Consider the following 22,899-nt stretch of genomic DNA (forward strand, 5'->3'; position numbering starts at 1 on the left):
TCTGACAGTCCTTCAGTCTTTGCTGTCTATCAGAACCTTGCTACTTTGTAGACTGTCTCTCAGTTTGGCTTCGCCAGCCTGCTGTCTTATGATTAGATTGAGATTCTACATTTTTGGCAAGAACCCCTTTGAAGCACTGCTGTGCCCTTCCCAAATCATCCTATCCAGCTTTATAATACTGATGTGTCCCATCACTGGATGTCAGATCATTTGTGAAAGTGATCTTTCCCCTGGGAGTTATAATCTCTCCTTTTAGGGGAAGACAACTTTGAAACTATACAAACATCCCATTTCTCCTTAAACTTTTGCCCACTGGTTTAGGCATCCATCAGTAGATCTTGCCTGCAATGATTATTAGTGCCTAGTGGTTCTCATTTGATTTTTCAAAGCCCACATTCTGTTCCTGATGTTGCTAAAGGTGGCAGTGGCATTGCCTTTACCTAATTTGTTTTGATTCCAAGTAGAGTGTCCTCTCCTTACAAAAGGAGCATATAATTTCTTATTTCATTAAATTTGTCTCAAAACTACAAAATGAAGACATTTTAAAATAATTTTTAATAATTTTCTCTCAATTTAAAGTTTCTCAATAAAGAGACTCAAATGCCAAATTGTTTTTTTTTCTTGTTTTGTATTTATTTTTATAGGAAGAATAAATGTAAAAAGATTTATTTATTTTTATTGTCTATTTACATTGCAGGTTCTGTAAAGGCACCTGCAAAAACAGAAGATCTTATTCAGAGTGTACTAACAGGTAAATACTACCATGTCCCCATGTGGAATTAGGCAGCTGAATATTACAGTGTCTGTAGAGGAAAAATTTCCACTCATCTCTGAAAAATAACATCATTAATTTAAAAAAAAAACAGACAGTCCTAGTTTATGATATAATCACAGAAAAGAAAACATACTTAGCAAGCAAGACCTGCTGACATACAACTAACATGGTTTTATAAGACAGCTATTTCAGAGCCAAAGAAGAATTTTCCACTGGGAATGTGACCCAGTGAACTGGAATACATGTCTTCCCCAAGAGCAGACAATAAACTGGATTTTGGATAGCAGAATATGATCCACTTGTGACCATAAAATGCAGATTGTTTAAGAACTGTGACACAGTTTAGAAATAGTTTGTACTTGGCTATCAACTAGTGGGATTAAAATTGGTAGAAATTTCACACAGCACAATTAGCAGTATGTCGTAGAGTCTTAATTTTTAATACTTAATACATAACAGAAATTGCACAAATATTCATCAAAAGCATCGGCAATCGTAAGAGCCAAAATTTTTGTGAACAACTCAAATTTCCATCAACATTAGGGTAGATAATAAATAAATTGTAGCGTGTTCACTTAATATAAATAGTGATATATTCACAGAATAGAGTAAGACATAAATGTAGAAATAAACAATAACCATAAAACACACAACCATAATGCACAGGAAAGGAAGCCAGACACAGAATACATTCTGCCTAATTTCATCAATGTAAAGTTCAAAACCAGCCGAAATGAATACATGCCATTAGAGAACCTAATTTGGATTACATTTGTTGAGGAACAAGACCCAAAAGGAAGGTTTTTGGCGCACTAGCAATATTCTGACTGACCTGTTAGCTTTCTGAAAATTTACAGGGCTATCCATTTGTTATTTATGTACTTTAAAGCATAAAAATGTATTTATGTGTCAACAAACATACACAAAATGCATATAGAAAACTTGCTTGAGAAAGATATCGAGGGATTCAGATGGTGGAGTGGGGAGGGAGCTTGCTGCTAGAGTCTAGGAAAAGATAGTTTAAAAAAAGTGGAAAGAGTGCAGTCTCAGGGAAGAGTTAAGGAGAAAACCACAGAGGAAACTCTACACACAAACTGGAGGAACACAGTGGACCTATGTGGAGGGCAAAGATGCACACAACTTAGGACTCCAGCAGCCAAGAGCCTCCACACCAGTGGTTGGAGAGTGAGGTGAGACCAGACTGCAGAAGCCCAAGCCACTGGCTAAAAAGCTACAGGAAGAGCCTAGAGGGAACCTGGCTTGGAACCCCATGGGGGATAATGTATCCCCCAAACTAGAGGAGAAAAAACAAAGGAAGGACACGTTTTCTCTCTCCCTGATCATTCCTGCAAAAGCACCCTGTAACAAGCTGACAGAGAGAAGGCACCATTTTGGGCATACATAACAGTCATGCCGCTCGTGTCTGCACCCAGCAATGAGATCTGGTGGGGAGAACAGACTCAGGACTGGGGGCTTGTGACTGTGGGAGGCTTGTGTGCCGGAATTGTAAAAACACTGATGCTGTGTGGGAGGACTCAGCTCTGGCTGAGACATTGGGCAGTCACTGTGGGAGACTCCACGTGATCAGGGCTCCCTGTTTACCTGGCAAGAGATATTGCTGGTCCTTGTGGCAGAGTGGACAGATGATATACTTACTGGGGCTATTGCCCAGGACTGTTCTCCTTCAAGGAGAGGAACTCAGCCAAGTCCACGTCAACAGACAAGAAACCTCCCCTCTAATTAAAAAAAAAAAAAAAAAAGATTTACTACACCAAACCTGGTTGTATCACCTCAGACACATCCTTTACCCTGGAGCACTGAACAGAGCTCTCTGGCCATGCCTACCACACACCTATATCATTCCCTTAAGTAGACACTCCACTAATCCAATCAGACATAGTCCAAAGATAAAAGCCGCTACAGCAAAAAATCAAAGAAACCAACACCCCCAAAAGAACATAACACCTCAATACTAGATTATGAAGATGATGAGATGGAAGAAATGCTAGAAATGGAATTCAAAAAATTGATCATATGATTACTTAGCAGTAATCAGAAGCAAATGCATGGACTAATGAAAACCACACATGACACAAAAGAAAATTTATCCCACAAAATTGAGATCTTAAAGAGAAATCAAAATGAAATCTTGGACGGCCGGCGCTGTGGCTCAATAGGCTAATCCTCCGCCTTGTGGCACCGGCACACGGGTTCTAGTCCCGGTCAGGGTGCCGGATTCTGTCCTGGTTGCCCCTCTTCCAGGCCAGCTCTCTGCTGTGGCCAGGGAGTGCAGTGGAGGATGGCCCAAGTCCTTGGGCTCTGCACCTGCATGGGAGACTAGGAGAAGCACCTGGCTCCTGCCTTCGGATCAGCGCGGTGCACCAGCCACAGCGCACCGGCCGCAGCGGCCATTGGAGGGTGAACCAATGGCAAAAGGAAGACCTTTTTCTCTGTCTCTCTCTCTCACTGTCCACTCTGCCTGTCAAAAAAAAAAAAAATGAAATCTTGGAAATGAAGAATTCAATAGAACAAATAAAAAATACAGTGGAGAGCCTTAACAACAGAATCAGTGAAGCAGAAGAAAGAATATCAGACTTAGAAGACAAAGCATGGGAAATTATACAGTCAAACCGAACACAAGAAGAAGAAATTAGAAAATTAAGATGTTGGGGATCTACAGGATATTATCAAACGACCCAGCATACAGGTTTTAGGGGTTCCTAAAGGTGTGGAAAGAGAGAGGGGTTTAGAAGGCCTTTATAGTGGAATAATAACAGAAAATTTCCCCAATTTAGAGAAAGAAGGGGGCATCCAAGCACAGGAAACACATAGAACTAATAGACATGACTAGAAAAGATCTTCATTACAACATATTGTAATCAAACTCTCAACAGTAAAACAAAAAGGATTCTAAAGTATGCACCAGAGAAACACCTGTTAATTTCAGAGGATCTCCAATTAGACTAACAGTGGACTTCTCATCAGAAACCTTATAGGCTATGAGAGAATGGCAAGATATATTCTAAGTTTAAGAGAGAAAAACTATCAACCCAGAATACTATAGCCTGCAAAGTTCTCATTTATGAATGAAGGTGAAATAAAGACCTTCCATGACAAACAGAAATTGAATTTGTCATGACCCATCTAGCCCTGCAGAAGATACTTAAGGATATGCTGCACACAGAAACACAAAAACATGGTCATCACTATGGAAGAAGGAAAAGGAAGTAAATCTCCCAGTAAAAGTACAAAGGAAATCCAAAATAAAAAATTAGGAATATTTATGGGAAAATGGCAGGGCAAAGTCATTACTTATTAATAGTCACCTTGAATGTAAATGGCCTTAACCATCTAGTTAAAAGACACAGACTGGCTGAATGGATTAAAAAACAAAAACCATTTATTTGCTGCCTACAGAAAACATATCTCACTAACAAAGATGCACTCAGACTGAAAGTGAAATGATGGAAAAAGATATTCCATGCTAACAGGAACCAAGAAAGAGCTGGTGTAGCCATCCTAATATCAGACAAAATAGACTTTAACACAAAAACTGTTAAAAGAGACAAAGAAGTACACCATGTAATGATTAGGGGATCAATTCAAAAGGAAGATGTAACTATTATAAACATATATGCACCTATTTACAGGGCACCTGGCTGTTTAAAAGAAATGTTAAAGGATCTAAAGGGATACATAGACTCAAATACAGTAGTAATGAGGGATTTCAGTACCCCACTTTCAGCAATGGGCATATCAACCAGACAGAAAATCAGCAAGGAAACAGAGTTAATCAGCACTGTAGACCAAATGGACCTAACAAGCCGGCGCCGCGGCTCACTAGGCTAATCCTCCGCCTAGCGGCGCCGGCACACCGGGTTCTAGTCCCGGTCGGGGCGCCGGATTCTGTCCCGGTTGCCCCTCTTCCAGGCCAGCCCTCTGCTGTGGCCCGGGAGTGCAGTGGAGGATGGCCCAAGTGCTTGGGCCCTGCACCCCATGGGAGACCAGGAAAAGCACCTGGCTCCTGGCTCCTGCCACCGGATCGGCGCGGTGCGCCGGCCGCAGCGCACCAGCTGCGGCGGCCATTGGAGGGTGAACCAACGGCAAAGGAAGACCTTTCTCTCTGTCTCTCTCTCTCACTGTCCACTCTGCCTGTCAAAAAAAAAAAAAAATGGACCTAACAGCTATCTACAGAACTTTCCATCCTACAGTTGGAGAATAGACATTTTTCTCAGTTGTCCATGGAACTTTCTCTAGGATTGACCACATGCTAGGCCATAAAACAAGTCTCAATAAATTCAAAAGAAGCAAAATCAAACCGTACATCCTGGAAGTTTTAGCCAGAGCCATTAGGCAAGAAAAAGAAATCAAAGGGATTCAAATTGGGAAAGTGGAAGTCAAACTATCCCTATTTGCAGATGACATGATTCTATATATAGAGGATCCAAAAGACTCCACCAAGAAACTATTGAAACTCATAAAAGAGTTTGATAAAGTAGCAGGATATAAAATCAGTACACACAAAGCAACAGCCTTTGTATACATAGACAATGCCACGTCTGAGAAAGAACTTCTAAGATAAATCCCATTCACAAGAGCTACACAAAAATTTAAATATCTTAGAATTTAACCAAGGATGTCAAAGATCTCTACAATGAGAATTATAAAACATTAAAAAAGAAATAGAAGAAGATATAAAAAATGGGAAAATCTTCCAAGCTCATGGATTTGAAGAACCAATTTCATCAAAATGTCCATTCTCCCAAAAGCAATTTAAGGATTCAATGTGATACCAATCAAAATACCAAAGGCAATCTTCTCAGATCTGGAAAAAATAATGCTGAGGTTCATATGGAATCACAGGAGACCTCGAATAGCTAAAGCAATCATATTAAAAAAAAAGCTGGAGGCACCACAATACCAGATTTCAAGACCTACTACAAGGCAGTTATAATCAAAACAGCCTGGTACTGGTACAAAAACTGATGGGTAGACCAATGGAACCAAATACAAATGCCAGAAACCAAGAAGCCAAAACAAATCCCTGGAGCAAGGACAGTCTCTTCAACAAATGGTGCTGGAAAACTGGATCTCCATATGCGGGGAGTATGAAGCAGTACCTCTACCTTACACCTTATATGAAAATCCATTCAAAATGGATTAAAGACCTAAATCTATGACCTGATCCAATCAAATTATTAGAGAAAATTGTGGAAACCCTGCAAGTTATTGGCACAAAGTTCTTGGAAAAAAACACAGAGGCACAGGCAATCAAAACCAAAATTAACAAATGCGATTACATCAAATTGAGAAGATTCTGTACTGAAAAAAAAAAAAAAACCAGCAAAATGAAGAGACAACCGACAGAATGGGAGAAATTATTTGCAAACAATGCACTGATAAAGGATCAATAACCAGAATGTATAAAGAGATCAAGAAACTCCACACCGGCACTGTGGCTCACTAGGCTAATCCTCCACCTGCGGCACTGGCACCCCAGGTTCTAGTCCCAGTTGGGGTGCTGGGTAAGATCCCTGTTGCTCTTCCAGTCCAGCTCTCTGCTGTGGCCCAGAAGGGCAGTGGAGGATGGCCCAAGTGCTTGAGTCCCTGCACCCGCATGGAAGACCAGGAGGAAGCACCTGGCTCCTGGCTTCAGATCAGTGCAGCACCAGCCATCGTTGCCATTAGGGCAGTGAACCAACAGAAGGAAGACCTTTCTCTCTGTCTCTCTGTAACTCTCTCACTGTCTAACTCTGCCTGTCAAAAAAATAAAAAAAAGAAACTCCACAACAAAACAACCCAGTGAAGAAATGGGCCAAGGACTTAAACAGACATTTTTCTAAAGAGGAAATCCAAATGGCCAACAGACACATGAAAAAATGTTCAGGATCACTAGCTGTCAGAGAAATGCAAATCAAAACCATAATGAGGTTTCACCACACCCCAGTCAGAATGGCTTTCACACAGAATCAACAAACAACAAATGGTGATGAGAGTGTGGGAAAAAAGGTACCCTAATCCACTGTTGTTGGTAATATAAAATAGTAAAACCACTATGGAAGACAGTTTGGAGATACCACAGAAATCTGAATATAGACTTACCTTTCAAGCCAGCCATCCACTCCTGGGAATTTACCCAAGGGAAATGAAATAATCAAATAAAAGACTTATCTGCACCCCCATGTTTATTGCAGCTCAATGCATAACAGCTAAGACATGGAATCAACCTAAATGCCCATCAACTAAAGACTGGATAAAGAAATTATGGGATATGTACATCGTAGAATATTACACAGCAGTAAAACAAAATGAAATCTGGTCATTTGCAACAAAATGGATGAATCTGGAAAACATCATACTTAGTGAAATAAGCCAGTCCTAAAGTGACAAATACCATATGTTCTCCCTTATCTGTAATAACTAATAGGGCACCTGAAAGGAAATCTGTAGAAGTGAAATTGACACTTTGGGAAGCAATGAGTTGAACAGCCCTTGTCTTGATTGTTGAGGAACAGTTGTTTTTGTTTTTGTTTTTGTTTTTCTTAATGGACTGGAAATGGTAGAAGTAGGTGAGGATGGGATGAGGGGATGAGAGGGCAGTTATGGTGGGAGGAATCACTATATTCCTAAAGTTCTACTTATGAAATTTGTATTCATTAAATAAAATGTTTCTTTGGAAAAAAAGAAAGATATTGAAATAAAACAAAATGTGTTTTAGGAGACTGAGATCAATGTGAAACAATATAACATTAATTTTTAAAATGACAAAATTGCTCATAGAATGAGTCCAATATTATTTAAAGGTGCATAAATGCATAGACAAAAGGCAGTGAATGAGTCTGAAGCAATATATTAGCTGTTGTTATCCCTGAATAACTTATTTAGGAGTGATACTTGTATCTTTAAATTAATGGACATTATATTAAGTGTATCTAAGGAATAGTTTTTCATATTCAAACTTTCCAAAAATACTAGTCTACAGTGAATTTTGTATAATAAGATAAAATATCCATAATCCTATTTCTATACTGCCCATAGTTGTTGCGCTGCAACCCTTTAAAAATAATAAGATTGAATGTGTTACAAAAATGCTTCAGTTCCTCAACATTATAAAATCTTAATGTAAAAACATATTGGGCAACCATAATGAGTCCATTCAGGCCTGAGGGAAACTATTAAATAAATGTACCTGGTTCTCTCCACAGTTTCCTTCTCAAAAGGATTCAAATATCAGGAGAATATACACACTATAAGAAAAGGAAGCTTATTTTGATGCTTAAAGACCTTAACATTTAGGGGTATAAATTATTATTCTGATTCTAATGTTTATCCCCTAGACATCTCATTTTCCATTCAAGTCTGTTATCCATTCATGGCATATATTATTTCTGAATCTTTTGATGGCTCTAAATATTTATGGCAACACATTTTTTTGTTACCAGAAGCAGTAAGTTCAAAGAAAAGGATGGAATCAAGTGAACTATGACTTAATCAGGGTCCAGATAGATGGCAGTTCGGTAGAGTTAGAGCACCATCAATTATAAGTCACCCCGCTGTTCATGAATCGCTAAGAAAGGAAAGCACCGAGACACTATGACACTGTTGACCATAGGATGCATTTTTTTCTAAGATTTTATTGATTTATTTGAGAGGCAGAGTTACAGACAGAGAGAGGGAGAGACAGAGGGAAAGGTCGTCCATCCACTGGCTCATTCCCCAAATGGCCACAATGGCCTAAGCTGGGCCAATCCAAAGCCAGGAGCCAGAAGCTTCTCCTTGGTCTCCCACGCAGGTGCAGGAGCCCAAGCACTTGGCCATCTGCTACTGCTTTCCCAGGCAATAGCAGGGAGCTGAATCAGAAGAAGAGCTGCCAGGACACGAACTGGCACCCATATGAGATGCCAGCACCGCAGGCAGAGGCTTAGCTCATTACGCCACAGCACCAGCCCCAGGATGCATCTTTATTTGAGAAATGTTAATGTATTTTTAAAATACATATTCTAGAATTGTTGGATCATGTCAGTAAAATGCAGAATGCTTTAAGGTCAGACTCTGTCACATTAAAAATTTTATCAGCATTGGGTAAAATACTATGTAGTAATGTAAGCTGATACTAACCTTTCTGGTGCCTTTATACAAAATAGATTAAGGGCTCTTCTCCCAAGTCTTTTTATTGGTATATACTATTGTGATACTGGTACAAACCTACAGTGCCTGCACTATGAACAGCACTCTTTAGAGATGGTGCTGTAGAACCTGAACAATCATTTGCTCAGCTTCTCAGGAACTGTGCCAGAAACTACGTTAACTACTTTCCATGAATTGCTTTATTCTATCATCGTAACAACCCCATAAAGTAGTAGAAGTTATAAGCATCAGAGCAGATGCTGTGGGTGCCCTGTGCAGATTCTCTACATCTGGTGCACTCATCTTCCAGCTGTGCTGAGAGTTGGCTGCTAACAGCCCATAGCTTCCCTTTCTCTGAAAAAATTTCCCTCAACTAACAGGAAGCTTCCTTTCCCAAAGGTTATGGTCCCCCAACCCCCTGCACTGATTGTCCCAAATAAGCAAGAAGCTGACTTTCTTGCCTCCATTGTGTGTTAAGATGGACACCCCGGTGTTTCTGATGGGGTCAGAAGCTAAGCTCCAGCTAAAGCCACTGACTTGCTGAGCTTCTTACCCTATCCCATCTGCCTCCCTCACTTCCTGACTCTGACAGCTCCTCTGTAAATGCCATCCACCTCAACTCCCTTCTTGGGTTCCGCTTCTGGGGGGTCCAAGCTTAAAAAGGTAATACAAAGGAAGAAATTGTTTTTTTTTTTTAGAAGTTTGGTAATATAATCTTGAAGTTATCAAGTGATAGAGCCAGATTGGAAACCAGATATATTTGGCATCCAAGCTGTGCTCATAAGCTCCAGGTGGCTAGGAGCAGACAAGTGTTGCTCAATGAGCAGGATGCTTCTTCCTCCTTCATCAGGATGTTGAGTGTCTCCATGTCACTTAGTTCTGACTCTCATTTGTTGCAGAAGTGGAAGCACAAACTATTGAAGAGCTAAAGCAACAAAAATCATTTGTGAAACTTCAGAAGAAGCACTACAAAGAAATGAAAGACCTGGTTAAGAGACACCACAAGAAAACTACTGACCTTATCAAAGAACACACTACAAAATACAATGAGATTCAGAATGACTACTTGAGAAGGAGGGCAGCTTTGGAAAAGACAGCCAAAAAGGACAGTAAGAAAAAGTAAGCTGAATGAATATTTTTGTTTGTTTTATAATATGACAGAAAAGAGTAATTTACATGGATTTTTGATGTTTTATACCATACAAGGATATGTTGAAAAGTGCATATTATGAAAAAAACCTGTGGATTAAATTTCAAAAATTTAAGCTTATATTTTAATTTCATTTGTCCATGAACTTTTTGAGGTACTCTTTGTGGGGAGCAACTCGGACTAGACTAAGTTACTGGAATTAAGACTTATTCTATGCATCTGCTCTCCCACAATATGGCACTGGGAGAGGAGAAAACAGCTTCTACCCAGCTGCCTCCAGTTCAACCAATAAACAGCAGGACCTGCTCCTGATTGGAGGAGAGCAGCGTACTCGGCGTGTGGGCAGCCGAGTTGGGATTGGCAGAGGAGGACTATAAAGGAGGAGAGAGACAGCATGCACCAGGAACATCTAAGGGGAACACCTGTGCAGCCCCCAGAGAGCCGGCCGGCGGTGTGCCGCTCCCCCGCGGAAGTGGGGAATGTGGCAGGGGGAACCGCCCTTCCACGGAGGTGGAAGGGACGGTAGCCAACCCGGGAAGGACCAGCAGCCAACCCGGGAAGAACCAGCAGCAAACCCGGGAAGGGCCGAGCAGACAAAAGAACAGCGCAGGGTCCTGTGTCCGAGCAGACAAAAGAACAGCGCAGGGTCCTGTGTCGTTCCTCCACGAAGACGGGGAGCGACACTCTTGTATTTTGGGACCTACACCACCACTAGAAGGAAAGTCAGCCAACTTCCTTCAATCTCTACAGGTCTTGAGTCAACCCAACTTACTTTTTGTGGGCTGAATTTATTAAGCGAAATTCTGAGTGTAGATATATAGGAAGCCCTTCCATCAGTTCTAGCCTGTGATCATAATACCAGCTGGCTGACTTCCCATTTTATAGTTGCCAATCTTGTAGACATAAAATTTTACGTGGTATTCCTGGGAGCTGGTTGAAGAGGCACATTGTCTTATACAAAAGAGAAGTCTCAACTATCCTTTGCTGCTTTATCTGAAACCCACAGGGAACCTCTATGTGTGCACCCCCAGGGCTCCGTGGACCCTACCCTTTGTGGTGAGAAGCTGCCCTCATACATTCATTTAACTAATATTTATTGAGTGCCTCCGTGCCCTGGGGGACGTAGTAATGAACATGACTTATACAGTTAACCTCTTCAAATAACTAATGTGGTAATGCTGGAAAGATGAACAATAAATAAGCAAGGGTATAACAATTTTAGTCTGTGACAAGGACTATGAAAGAAAGAGATATACAAGAGAGTGGGAGGGAGAATGAATAGGGAACAGAGAGCACTTTTGACCCGTTGCTTTGGAATAAAGTAACACATCAAGATTAAAGCAAAGTCAGCGGTACTCAGAACTAAGGAAAATTATTCTAGGCTGAGCGAACAGGAAATGCAAAACCCTTGAGGCAGGAGGAAAAAAAGGACTTATTCTAGGAACAGTAAATTTGGCCAAGTGGATGAGACCTGGTAAACCGTGGGTAGAGTGAAACAAGAGGAAGTCAGAGACATACAGGGCCTTCCAAAATAATGGAAAATGCATATAATGATAAAAAAAAACTATGCACAGAGTTCAAAATTATTTTGTCCCTAAATCATCTTTTCTGAACTTTCTAAAGTACCCTTGAAGGAGGGAGAATCATATCGCTGAGTTATTTAGAGCTGGACTGAGACAAATGGTTCAGAATTTATTCTAAGTATGATAGAAAAAATAAGTGGAATTGATATAGTCCAATTAATATTCTTAGAAAATGACTCTAAGCTGCTGTGGGGAACAAGAATCCTTATTCTGTGCTTCTTAAACTGATGAGTCACTGAGGATCTTGTTAGATGCAGGTTCTGATTCTGCAAGGCTGAGTTGAGGCCTGAGCAGCACTAGGTGATGCTGATATTGCTGGCCCTAGACATCGCTGCACAGTGCAAATTGAGCACATTAGAGTAGAGGCCCAGTCGGGAGACTTCTTCATGAGCCCTGGTCAGTAGTGAGGGTAGTTTGGTCTAGAATAAGGATGGTAAAAATAGAGGAAAGGAAATATAATTTTCATTTATTTTAAAGGGAACATAGGATATAGGGCTGGAAACCCACTGTGTGATTGCACTTTGCCAGCCCTTGCTGCCATCCTAAGCTAAATCTGTTCATAACACTGCATTGTCTGCACCACACCAGTGCATCTCAAATTTTAGTGTGCATGAGATAAACTTGGAGAGCTTCCTGGGACGCAGACCCCTGTGTCTGCACCTCAGAGAGCAAGGGTCAGGCCTGAGCATCTGCTTTTCCAGCAAGTCCCAAGGATTTGCTGATGCTCTTGTCCTAGACTTCCCATGCATGGGCACTGGTTTGCAATCCCAAAGGAGCATTCCAGAAATTAGATGTGTCATAAAGGCCCTCTGTACTAATTCCTGCCTTGCTTTCCAGCCATATGCCCCTGCACCCTACATGAAAACCCATACCCTCTGCTGAGATTCCACCATGAGACTGGGCACTAAAGATTTCCCAGGCTCATGAGCCCTTCCTTCTTCAGTTCAGATCTCTTGTGTGAAGATTGCAAGCTCTGCCCCTAAACCATAGCAAACACCTGCTGCTTAATGTTATGATTCTGACTTTCTACTTATAATTTCTATGAGGATTTCAGATCATCTGTTCTCAGAATCCTACATGTATGCTGTTCACCAGAGCTTATCCTTGGACTTTGAGAATACAGGTTCTGGCTGACCACACTGGATTTCCTGTTTTCTGCCCCCAGGAAGGGGCTCTTCACATTCCTGGAACAGCTACTCTGCTGAATATCAAGGAAGTGTCAGGCGTATGTGCTGTATCCTAAGCTACTGTACATGGTACCATAAACTAGGTGGCTCTTAACAATAGCAATATATTCTCTCATAGTTCTGCAGGCTAGGAGTCCAAAATCAAGTTACCAGCAGCGCTATACTCTCTGTGCAAGGTCTAAGGAAGGAATCTTTCGTGTCTCTTCTAGCTTCTCATGGCTGCCAGCAGTCCTTGGCATTCTGTAGCTTATAGATACGTCAGTCCAGTCTCACTCTCCATCATCACATAGCGTTCTCTCTGCAAAGGCATGGTTGTGTCCAAGTTTCTCTCTTCTTTTAAGCACAATATTCATTAGATTAAGGTCCATACTAATCCACTGTAACCTCATCTTAACTATGAATTAAGTATTGGAAATGAATAGAATCAGAAATATTTCAGATCTTCTTAGGGATTTGGAACATTGCATACAAAATGTTGGGACTGAGAGCCATGTCTAAATATGAAATTCATTTATGTTTCATATACTCCTATACACATATCCTGAAGGTAATTTCATACAGTATTTTCAGTGTGCCTGTGTTTTGACTGTGACCCATTGCCATGATCCACCATTTTCAGTGTCATATTTGTACTCAGGAGTTTTAAAGTTTGGAGCATTTCAACTTTCACGTTCAGATTAGGGATGCTCAACCTGCACTACATTTGCAACAACTCTGTTTTCAAATAGGGTCACAACTGAAGTTCCAGGAAGGGCATTAATCTGAGGAGAAACTATTAAATCAACTACATGTGCTAAGCTCTTAAATGCGCTATTGCATGTATTTCCCACAGCAGCACTGAAATAGGTACAGGCATCACTCATATTAGACATGTAAGACTTGAAGCTCAGTGAGGCTATGTGCCCCAGCCCATACAACCTGCAATGCATAAGACTGTAGTCATGGTAGAGTCATAGCAGGTATCCCCTGGACCCCGTTTCTGTCCTATGACATGGTAGGTCTGGAAACAGCATCTTTATTGACACGTGACAGCTTTCTAAAAGTGTTCTCTACAGAGGATTCAGAATCCTCTCATGCCTCTTTGGAATTCTGTACGCTGCAAATGGATGCATGAAATAACATGACCAAATAAATTTACTCATCTACCATCTCAGATGTTATGAGATTACTTTTCTAAGTAGATTTCTGGAATTGTCTTCAGCATCCTTTGCAGGCTTCTTGTATGAACCTGTTGACAATGAATATTTTGCAAATGAAACTTTGTAATCAGCATTATTGATTTTTACATAAAATTTTTTCTTTAAAATTTAGTAATTAGGGAAATGGAAGTAAAATATAATTATTTAAAATTGTGCTGTTATCCCTTTAGGGAGTGAACAGTTCTTGTCATCCACAGAGTTTATTTATCTGTCAAAAATATATTTTTAAATGTTGTTTAGCAAACACTAACAGAGCATTGTTCAAGCCACTGTTCTAAAATCTTCATTGGACCAGCACTGTGGGGAAGTAGGTTAAGCCTCCACCTGCAGTGCCAGCATCCCACATGAGCACCAATTCAAGTCCTAGCTGCTCCACTTCTAATCCAGCTTCCTGCTAATGGTCTGGGAAAGCAGTGGAAGATGGTCCAAGTGTTTGGGCACCTACACCCATGTGGGAGACCTGGAAGAAGCTCCTGGCTTCAGACAGGCCCAGCTCTAGCCATTGCAGTCATTTGGGGAATGAACCAGCAAATGGAAGACTTCTCTCTCTGTCTCTCCCGCTGTCTGTGACTCTACCTCTCAAATGAAAAATAAAACTTAAAACTCCTTAAAAATCTTCATAAGCTTCAACTCATAACTATTTTAAAAATAGAATGCTATTTGTGGTATTAAAAAGTATATATTTTAGGCCGGCACCGTGGCTCAATAGGCTAATCCTCTGCCTTGCGGCGCCGGCACACCGGGTTCTAGTCCCAGTCGGGGCGCCGGATTCTGTCCCGGTTGCCCCTCTTCCAGGCCAGCTCTCTGCTATGGCCAGGGAGTGCAGTGGAGGATGGCCCAAGTGCTTGGGCCCTGCACCCCATGGGAGACCAGGAGAAGCACCTGGCTCCTGTCTTCAGATCAGCGCAGTGTGCCTGCCACAGCGCGCCGGCCATGGCGGCCATTGGAGGGTGAATCAACGGCAAAAGGAAGACCTTTCTCTCTGTCTCTCTCTCTCACTGTCCACTCTGCCTGTCAAAAAAAAAAAAAAAAAAAAGTATATATTTTACAAAGTTAATCATTTTCAAAAGCAAAGCAAAAGTATCTTGTCGCTCCTCCACGGGCTCGCGGGAGAATGACACCGGAACGGACGCTGTTGTTTGAATGCGTTGTGTGCTCAAGTTTGCTCCTGTGCTAACTGCATTCTAACCGCATTCCACTTGGTGTGTGTCTGCATTCTTGTTATTCTTTCGGTGCATGGTGTGAGATGTCTGCAGCGCATAAGCGAATCCCCGCCGCTTCTATCTCGCTTTTATAGTCCTCTCCCACCAATCTGTGCTCTGCTGCCCACGTGCTGAGCACGCTGTTCTCCTTCAATCAGAGGTTGGATCAGGAATCAGCTAATTAACGAAGCAGCTGTGTAAGATTTGTTTACTCCCTCTCAGCGCCATGTTGTGGGAGACGGGCCCTGCTCCCCACAGGGCCATGCTCCCCACATATCTTTTAGTTCCATTTCAGTGTATGCTTAGCATTTTAATAAATAACACTATCACACAGATAAGAAAAGCTTTTTAAATCATTTAAATCATCACTTAATTTCCTATAGCTACTGTATGCAAATTACCTTATCAGACACCCTGATTTTTCCTGAGTTGACCAACAAATGGAAAAACATATGCTAAAACGTAATTCAGTGATCTTCATGGCTCTAGAAAATCATAATGGAGTTAACTGTCATTAGCTTTCTTTCTTCTTCTTCTTCTTCTTCTTTTTTTTTTTTTTTTTTAAGATTTACTCTATTTATTTGAAAAGCAGAGTTACAGAGAGAGAGGCAGAGACAGAGATTTTCCATCCTCTGGTTCACTTCCCAAATGGTCACCACAACTGGAGAAACCAGGAGCCAGGAGCTTCTTCCTGGTCTCCCACGTGGGTACAGGAGCCCAAGCAATTGGGCTTCCTCTGCTGCTCTCACAGGGACATCAGCAGGGAGCTGGACCAGAAGTGAAGCAGCTGGGACTCCAACCAGTGCCCATATAGGATGCTTGTGTGGTAGGCAGAGGCTTATCCCGCTGTGCCACAATGCCAGGCCCAGCTTTCTTATTAAAGAGTCTCCAAGGGTTTGACTTGCCCTTGTAATAACTGCCCCTGAGAAATAAAATTTCATTGTATAACTGGATATTTTATAAATCATCCTAAAACTATGTGAGCATGTAAGCTACCTGTCAAGTGAGCTAAAATTATGAGAGACACTTCAAAATTCGCAAGGAAACAGAATTTAAAAACATTTATTTTAGTGCAAATAATTTTGAAGTCCATGAGTAGTTTTTTCGTAACACACATTTTCCATGAACTTTTGGAAGACCCCTTTTTAAATCTGTTTATTGTCTTCATTACTGAATTGCCTTATTTGATGCCGGTTTACCACAAGAGGACAGTTGCATTTTACAGATCCCTGTTATAACATATTATTTAATATATGCCTAACTTGAAAGCATAATCAAAAACACTGGGTTTTATTTTATTTTTGAGATTTTTTTTTTTTTTGAGAGGCAGTTACAGACAGAGATAGGGAGAGAGAAGAGAGACAGAGATCTTACATCCACTGGTTCACTTCCAAAATTGCCGCAATGGCCGGAACTGAGTCAATTTGAAGCCAGGAACCAGGAGCTTCTTATGGGTCTCCCACATGGGTGCAGGAGCCCAAGAACTTGGGTCATCTTCCACTGCTTCTCAGGCCATTAGCAAAGAACTGGGTTGGAAGTGGAGCAGCCGAGATTTGAACTGGCACCCATATGGGATGCCGGCACCACAAGTGAAGACTTAACCTACTATGCCATATCACTGGCCCCACCACTGGGTTTTAAAAAGCAGTAAAATCATCATTTCTTAGAGCTAGAGCAGCCTTCAAAGCCATCCAGATGAAATTTATCACTACTTCAAGGAGGAAGCTGCAGGCTAAACTCATTAGCATTTTCCTGTAGCTATGCAGCCAATTTAGGCTAAGTTTGGTCTAGAACATCTCATAAATTTCTATTTTTTGATAGATTTGCATTCATTTGTTTATTCATTTGCTTGTTTATGTCATATCCTACAAACTTCTGATGAAGTATCAAAGTACCATTGTAGAAGACATGTATATAAAAATCCTATGAAAATAGAAAACAACACACACACATATACACATGCACAGACTGACCTATCTACCAGCTGTCTAGAAGACCAGCTCTCCAATATGGGGACCACCAGGTACATGTGCCTGCTAAGCCCTTGAAATGCAGCTCTTCAATTCTGAGATAAACTCATCTTAGAAGTACAAAATATACTTCAGATATCTAAGACTTCATTTAAAAAAGAGGAGGAATATAAAATAGCTCCTATATGCCTATTTGATTTGGTTTTAATTTTATGTTGAAGTCATAATATTTTCAATGTTTTAGGTTAAGTATGATGTTACTAAAATTAATATCACTTTGTTTAAAATTGTCATCTATTTGTTTTCATTTTATTTGAAAGAGACTGAGAGACAAATCTTCCATCCACTGGTTCCTCCCCAAAGGTCCACAACAGTAAGGAGCCAGGAGCCTAGAACTCAAACCCAGTCCCCTAACTAATTTGACAAGGTCCCAGGCACTTGAGCCATCATCTGCTGCCTCCCAGGGTATGTATTTGTAGTAAGCTAGATTGAAATCAGAATAGCCAGGACGCAAACTGTGAACTCTGATAAGGAGTGCAGTTATCCCAAGTGTCCCAACTTAATGACTGCCAAAAGCCCCCTATATTCACTTTTTAATGTTGCTGCTAAAAGTTATAAATTTTGTGGGGAAAAGCATGTATGTAACTCACATTATATTTCCACTGAATAGCACCCATAATTTAATGTAATTTCTGTCCTTGAATACTGAATTTAGTTCTTAGTTTCTGAGAAAAGGAAATACAGGGTTGATAATTCTCCTGTTCTGATTAAAGGGAACTTTCGTGCTCTTCCAAGGCAGACAAACATTTCCCCAGTTTTAAGTTACCAAAGAATTTATCTCATGGATCTTAAACAAGCAGCATTAACAACAAGGTAACACCCTCAACCCTGATTTTACAGAAGGCGCAAAAATGTTGTTCACTTGGTTGTTTATACAGTCCCTCAAAAAGCAAAAGTCCCTAAGTATGTAGCATCTAAATGATCACTAGAAGATTTTCTTCAAGCGGCAAAACTACTGAGATTAAGTGATATATGTCTCTTCCATTTCCCTGGATACACAATAAGAACCTGGAACTACTTCAGAGTAATGAATGGCATCACATCAATTAGATTATCTTCTTGCTCCAATATACATTGTCTCTACCGAGAAAAGTTTACTCAAAAGTAGTGTCTGTCCAGTCATGACATGCAGTGGGTAAAAGCACAGATTTGACTCTGTTTCTCCCCAGCCCTAGGTGTCTGTCCTTTGGCAGGTTTCCCTGCTGTACCCCCATGACATGTCCCTGGATAAATTATTACATGTGCCAGGGTGTTGTGAGTGTGCCCAGCTCATGGCGAGTGGCCAGTCGGCGTGAGCTGGCTCCACTGTGGGGTTTGTAGCTGATTGAAGGAACACCTCTGTTCTGGCTTTGCTGAATTCCCACCACCAAAGGTGATAAAAGCAGCTCATGTTCATGTCAAGATGGAAGGTATCTTTAGTGCGGCAATGCAGTTCTGATGTACAGACTGTGTAACCCTTCTCTGAAATTCTCTAGACCAGAAATATTTTCTATTTCAGATTTTGGAATATTTGTATAAACATAATAAGATAGTCTGGGTATCTGGGAATGAGACCTAAGTATAGTATATATGTGTATAATGTATATATATGTAGCCTGAAGGTAATTTTACACAATATTTGTAGTGACCTGCATTTTGACTCCTCCGACACATGAGGTCATAATGTTTCAGGTCTTTGGAGCACTTCAGATACTCAGTTTTTAGATTAAGGTTGCTACCTTTATCTCTACAAATACATGAGCTTTACAGAGAGTCTCTTGTCATTTGGCATTACACACAAAACTGTTGAGAGAGTTCTGCATCCTTTATTTGACAAAATAAGAGCCTAACACCAGATTTAATCAACTGCCTTCTTTATGTAATACCACTGTTGCTGACCCAATTCAAGGAAAAAGCAATGGGAATTGGTGCCAGCTGATTCCAAGAAGCTTCCTTTTTTTTTTTTTTTTTTTTTGAGATTTATTTATTTGAAAAGGCAGAGTTACAGAGAGGCTGAAGCTTAGAGAAAGAGAGAGGCTTAGAGAGAGAGAGAGAGAATCTTCCAGCCACTGGTTCACTCCCTAAATGGCCACAACAGCCAGAGCTGTGCCAATCCAGAGCCAGGAGCTTCTTCCAGGTCTCCCACATGGGTGCAGGGGCCCAAGGGCTCGGGCCATCTTCTACTACTTTCCCAGGCCATAGCAGAGAGACAGATTGGAAGTCGAGCAGCTGGGACTCAAGCCGGTGCCCATGAGGGATGCTGGCACTGCAGGCAGCAGCTTTACCTGCTACGCCACAGTGCCAGCTCCCCTGCTTACTCTGTCTGACCTCCACGGAAAGACAGGAAGACAGAGTCTGAAGTGATAGATATTAATTGAAAGTGATAGTTCAGCCTTCTTTCTCCAGCAGGTGGGTTAAATATGAATGAAAAGAGCTTACTTGCTGTCTCATTTCCATTCTCAATACTCTGTCTTCCTTGCTATGGTTTCCTACCTGTGATAATACAGAACTCAGAATTTTAGAGAGTCACACCATAAGTTAATAAGAACTGCTTTCATATCTGTGTAATTCTGTAGGAACTATGAGGAGAAAGCCATCCTACTCAGGTTAAGTATTTTAGAAGAAGGTATTTTTTTCCCTTTTAACTGAAGCATTTTGAGGAAAGTGATGTTTGAGCAAAGATATTAATGAATTTGATACAGCTGTCATAGAGCCTTATTATTATTATGTGTCATTGCTATTAAAAAGCTTGTTCAGAAAGAGAATTCAGATGTCAGGCAGAAGGGTTATCTACACATGACATCTACACCTGCTCTCTTTTTAAATCCACACCAACCCAGGTGCAAACTTCTTCAACTTTCCCCCAAAAAGAATCCACTCAGTGTAGTGAGGTTTTTATCAGGGAAACATCAAGGAATGAGAATGACATTACACATGCCCCATTAGAGAAGAAACGTTAAGGGGAGCAAGTGTTTAGCCTGGAGGTTAGGATGCCTCCACGTCATATCAGAATGCCTGGGTTCAGTTCCAGCTCAGCCTGTTGACCGCAGCTTCCTGCTATGCAGATCCAGCCAGGCAGTGATAATGGCTCAAGGAGTTGGATTCCTGCCACCCACATAGGAGGCCTGGATTGAGATCCTGGGTCTTAGCATCCACCTCAGCCCAGCCCTGACAGTTGTAGGCATTTGAGGAGTGAACCAGCAGATCGATATTCGTTCTTATTCTTTCTCTCTCTCTCTTCTCCTCTCTCTCTTCCTCTCTTCCTCTTTCTTTCTCTTTCTCTCTCTCTCTCTTCCTCCTTCTCCTCCTCCTCCCCCCCCACCTCTCTCCCTTTCTCCTTTCTTCTCTCCCTGCCTCCCTCTCTAATAAATACAAGGTTTAAGATAAAAGTGTTTGAAATCCTTCTGTTTTTTTTCCAAAGGGGCCTCTTTCTCACCATTACCACACCATGATCAGGGTCCCCTCCTCCCATATCTCTTGGATACCCTATGCCACTATGCATGTCCATGGAGTGTGCCTCTCCCTCTACCACAAGTGGTTTATTGAAATATTTATTTGCAAGCATAGTGCCCTCTCTAAGAGGAGTTCTGGTGAATGGCTTTCCTCGCACCTTGTTGCCACCTGCATGTTTTGTGAGTCCACCTCTCTCTTTGCAGATCGGAACCTAGCAGCCCTGACCATGGCTCATCAACGATTGAGCAAGACCTTGCTGCCCTGGATGCAGAAATGACTCAAAAGTTAATAGACTTGAAGGACAAACAACAGCAGCAGCTACTTAATCTTCGACAAGAACAATATTATAGTGAAAAATACCAGAAGCGGGAGCATATTAAACTGGTAAGGCTGGGAAATGTGATTTATATTTGTACAAATCGAACCCCATTTTCTATAGAAAAAATTATCTCTTGGGTAACATAAAATAGACAAGGGCAGGTGTGAAAAGCACACATTTGTGAGCTTGTTTAGGATGCACAGTTCTACCACAATAATATTTTAAAGTCCCCATTATTTTGGCATCTGTGTTTCAATGAAGATAGCTATATCTTAATGTTTTTGTTTTCACTAAAGTATTACTAGGTTACAGTAGTTTTGGGGGACCTTGAAATTTCACAATAAAATAGAAAACACTTATATTTCAGAACATACTGTAAATATGTTTTATCACTAACTTTTGCAAGACCTTAAAAATTATATTTTACTCTCCTACATTTAAATAGTATCTGAATAGCCAATACAGAATGTTATCTTCCCATCTCCCGAAGCTCCCTTTGCAAAAACAGACATCTTCTCTGTTAGTGATCATTTTTGTCTCTCAAAATGTTTTCACATGAATGGTGATGTTTTCTGTTCTGTTGATGCCTTAACACATAGTAGGGACACAGTAAATATTTGATGACAGGTGAGTTACATGAATTCCACAATAAAGCAGCCTTGAAAACAAGCTTATGCCAAAAACAAAACAAATGAACACGTTTGGTGGGAATTAAAGTCGTAGACAAAAGGAAGTGGAAAAGGAGAGAGATCCCTGTGATTTACGTCCATTTCTGTGCCGAGGATCTGTAAGTGGAAGGGAATCCTGAGGCTGCTTCTGGCTGTAGGGTGGAAACCAGCAGATGACCACTGTGGAATGGGTGATTTAGGGTAATGTTCTCGTTCCAGTGCCAGTTTCCTGATGATGACATGCAAATGAATCAGTAAACACCACAGGAATTGCTTATCAAATATCATTCCATGGACTCAGTTATTCTCTATTTGAGCTTTCACATCACCTGGATGGCTTGTAAAAAATACAGATTATTAGGCACTACACAAAATTTTCAATTACAGGTCTTGTACAGGCCTGTGTTAGCAGTACTTCTAGCCCCAGATCATACTATGAGAACCACTGCTGAATAAATAGCTAAACGTAAGGATAGAAATTTGTTTTCAATAAGCGCTGCATGATTTTGATGGGTCACCTTGATTCTGAACTACTTTAGCAAGATTGAAGCAGTGAAAGAATGTTTGGAAAGGTATCAGGTTGCTTTGACACACTTGAGAATATCAAAGTAAATGTTAATGGGAGAAAATGGCTTTGAGACTAGCTACAACCACTGCCATCTAAGTTTCTCCAATAATCCACCCTGAGTGCTCCAAAATATAATAATAATGAAAATAGCAAGCATCTCTTGAAAACTCACCATAGTGCTATACTTTATACTAAACTGTTTCCAGGAATTTTGCTGGAATTTAATCCTCACAACAACCATTGATATTTGGTAATTTGTGAGCCTCATTTTGCAGATAAAAACAACTTATAGAGGAATTTAATGACTTTCCCAAGGTTTCAAATGAGTAACTGGTACACGTGGGATTTGAACCTTTGTCCTCTGAGTCTGGCATTATAACTCTTGCGTTATAACATTTGCTGATTCAGATTTCAAGCCAAAGCCATCATAATGAAGGGAAGGACTTTGCAGGTCCTACTCATGCAGAGTGCACACAGCTCTCTTCTTCATTACAATGTCTGGGAAACTGCCCAACTCCGTTTTAACTAACCTTATTTCATATAGCACCTAACTCAGGCATTTGAAGTGTGAAGTTCATTGGTTTTTAGTATTCACAGATATGGACAGCCATCACCAGTCAATTTTAGAACATTTTCACCACCTCACACAGAAACCCTTA

General features: G+C 40.9%; 1 protein-coding gene across 4 annotated transcripts in view; it reads left to right on the top strand.

Annotated features, from left to right (window-relative positions):
* PLCB1 (phospholipase C beta 1) overlaps positions 1-22,899 on the top strand; it is a 788,982-nt gene that overhangs the window by 637,417 nt on the left and 128,666 nt on the right. For all 4 annotated transcript variants that reach the window (XM_051846235.2, XM_008256382.4, XM_051846234.2 and 1 more), the window contains exons 25-27: positions 698-751; positions 9,802-10,021; positions 20,889-21,069. In XM_051846235.2, the coding sequence (XP_051702195.1) occupies positions 698-751; positions 9,802-10,021; positions 20,889-21,069 (455 nt within the window). The remainder of the gene's footprint in view (positions 1-697; positions 752-9,801; positions 10,022-20,888; positions 21,070-22,899) is intronic.

Source organism: Oryctolagus cuniculus, chromosome 11 (genome assembly GCF_964237555.1).
Source record: "Oryctolagus cuniculus chromosome 11, mOryCun1.1, whole genome shotgun sequence".
Classification (NCBI taxonomy): domain Eukaryota; kingdom Metazoa; phylum Chordata; class Mammalia; order Lagomorpha; family Leporidae; genus Oryctolagus; species Oryctolagus cuniculus.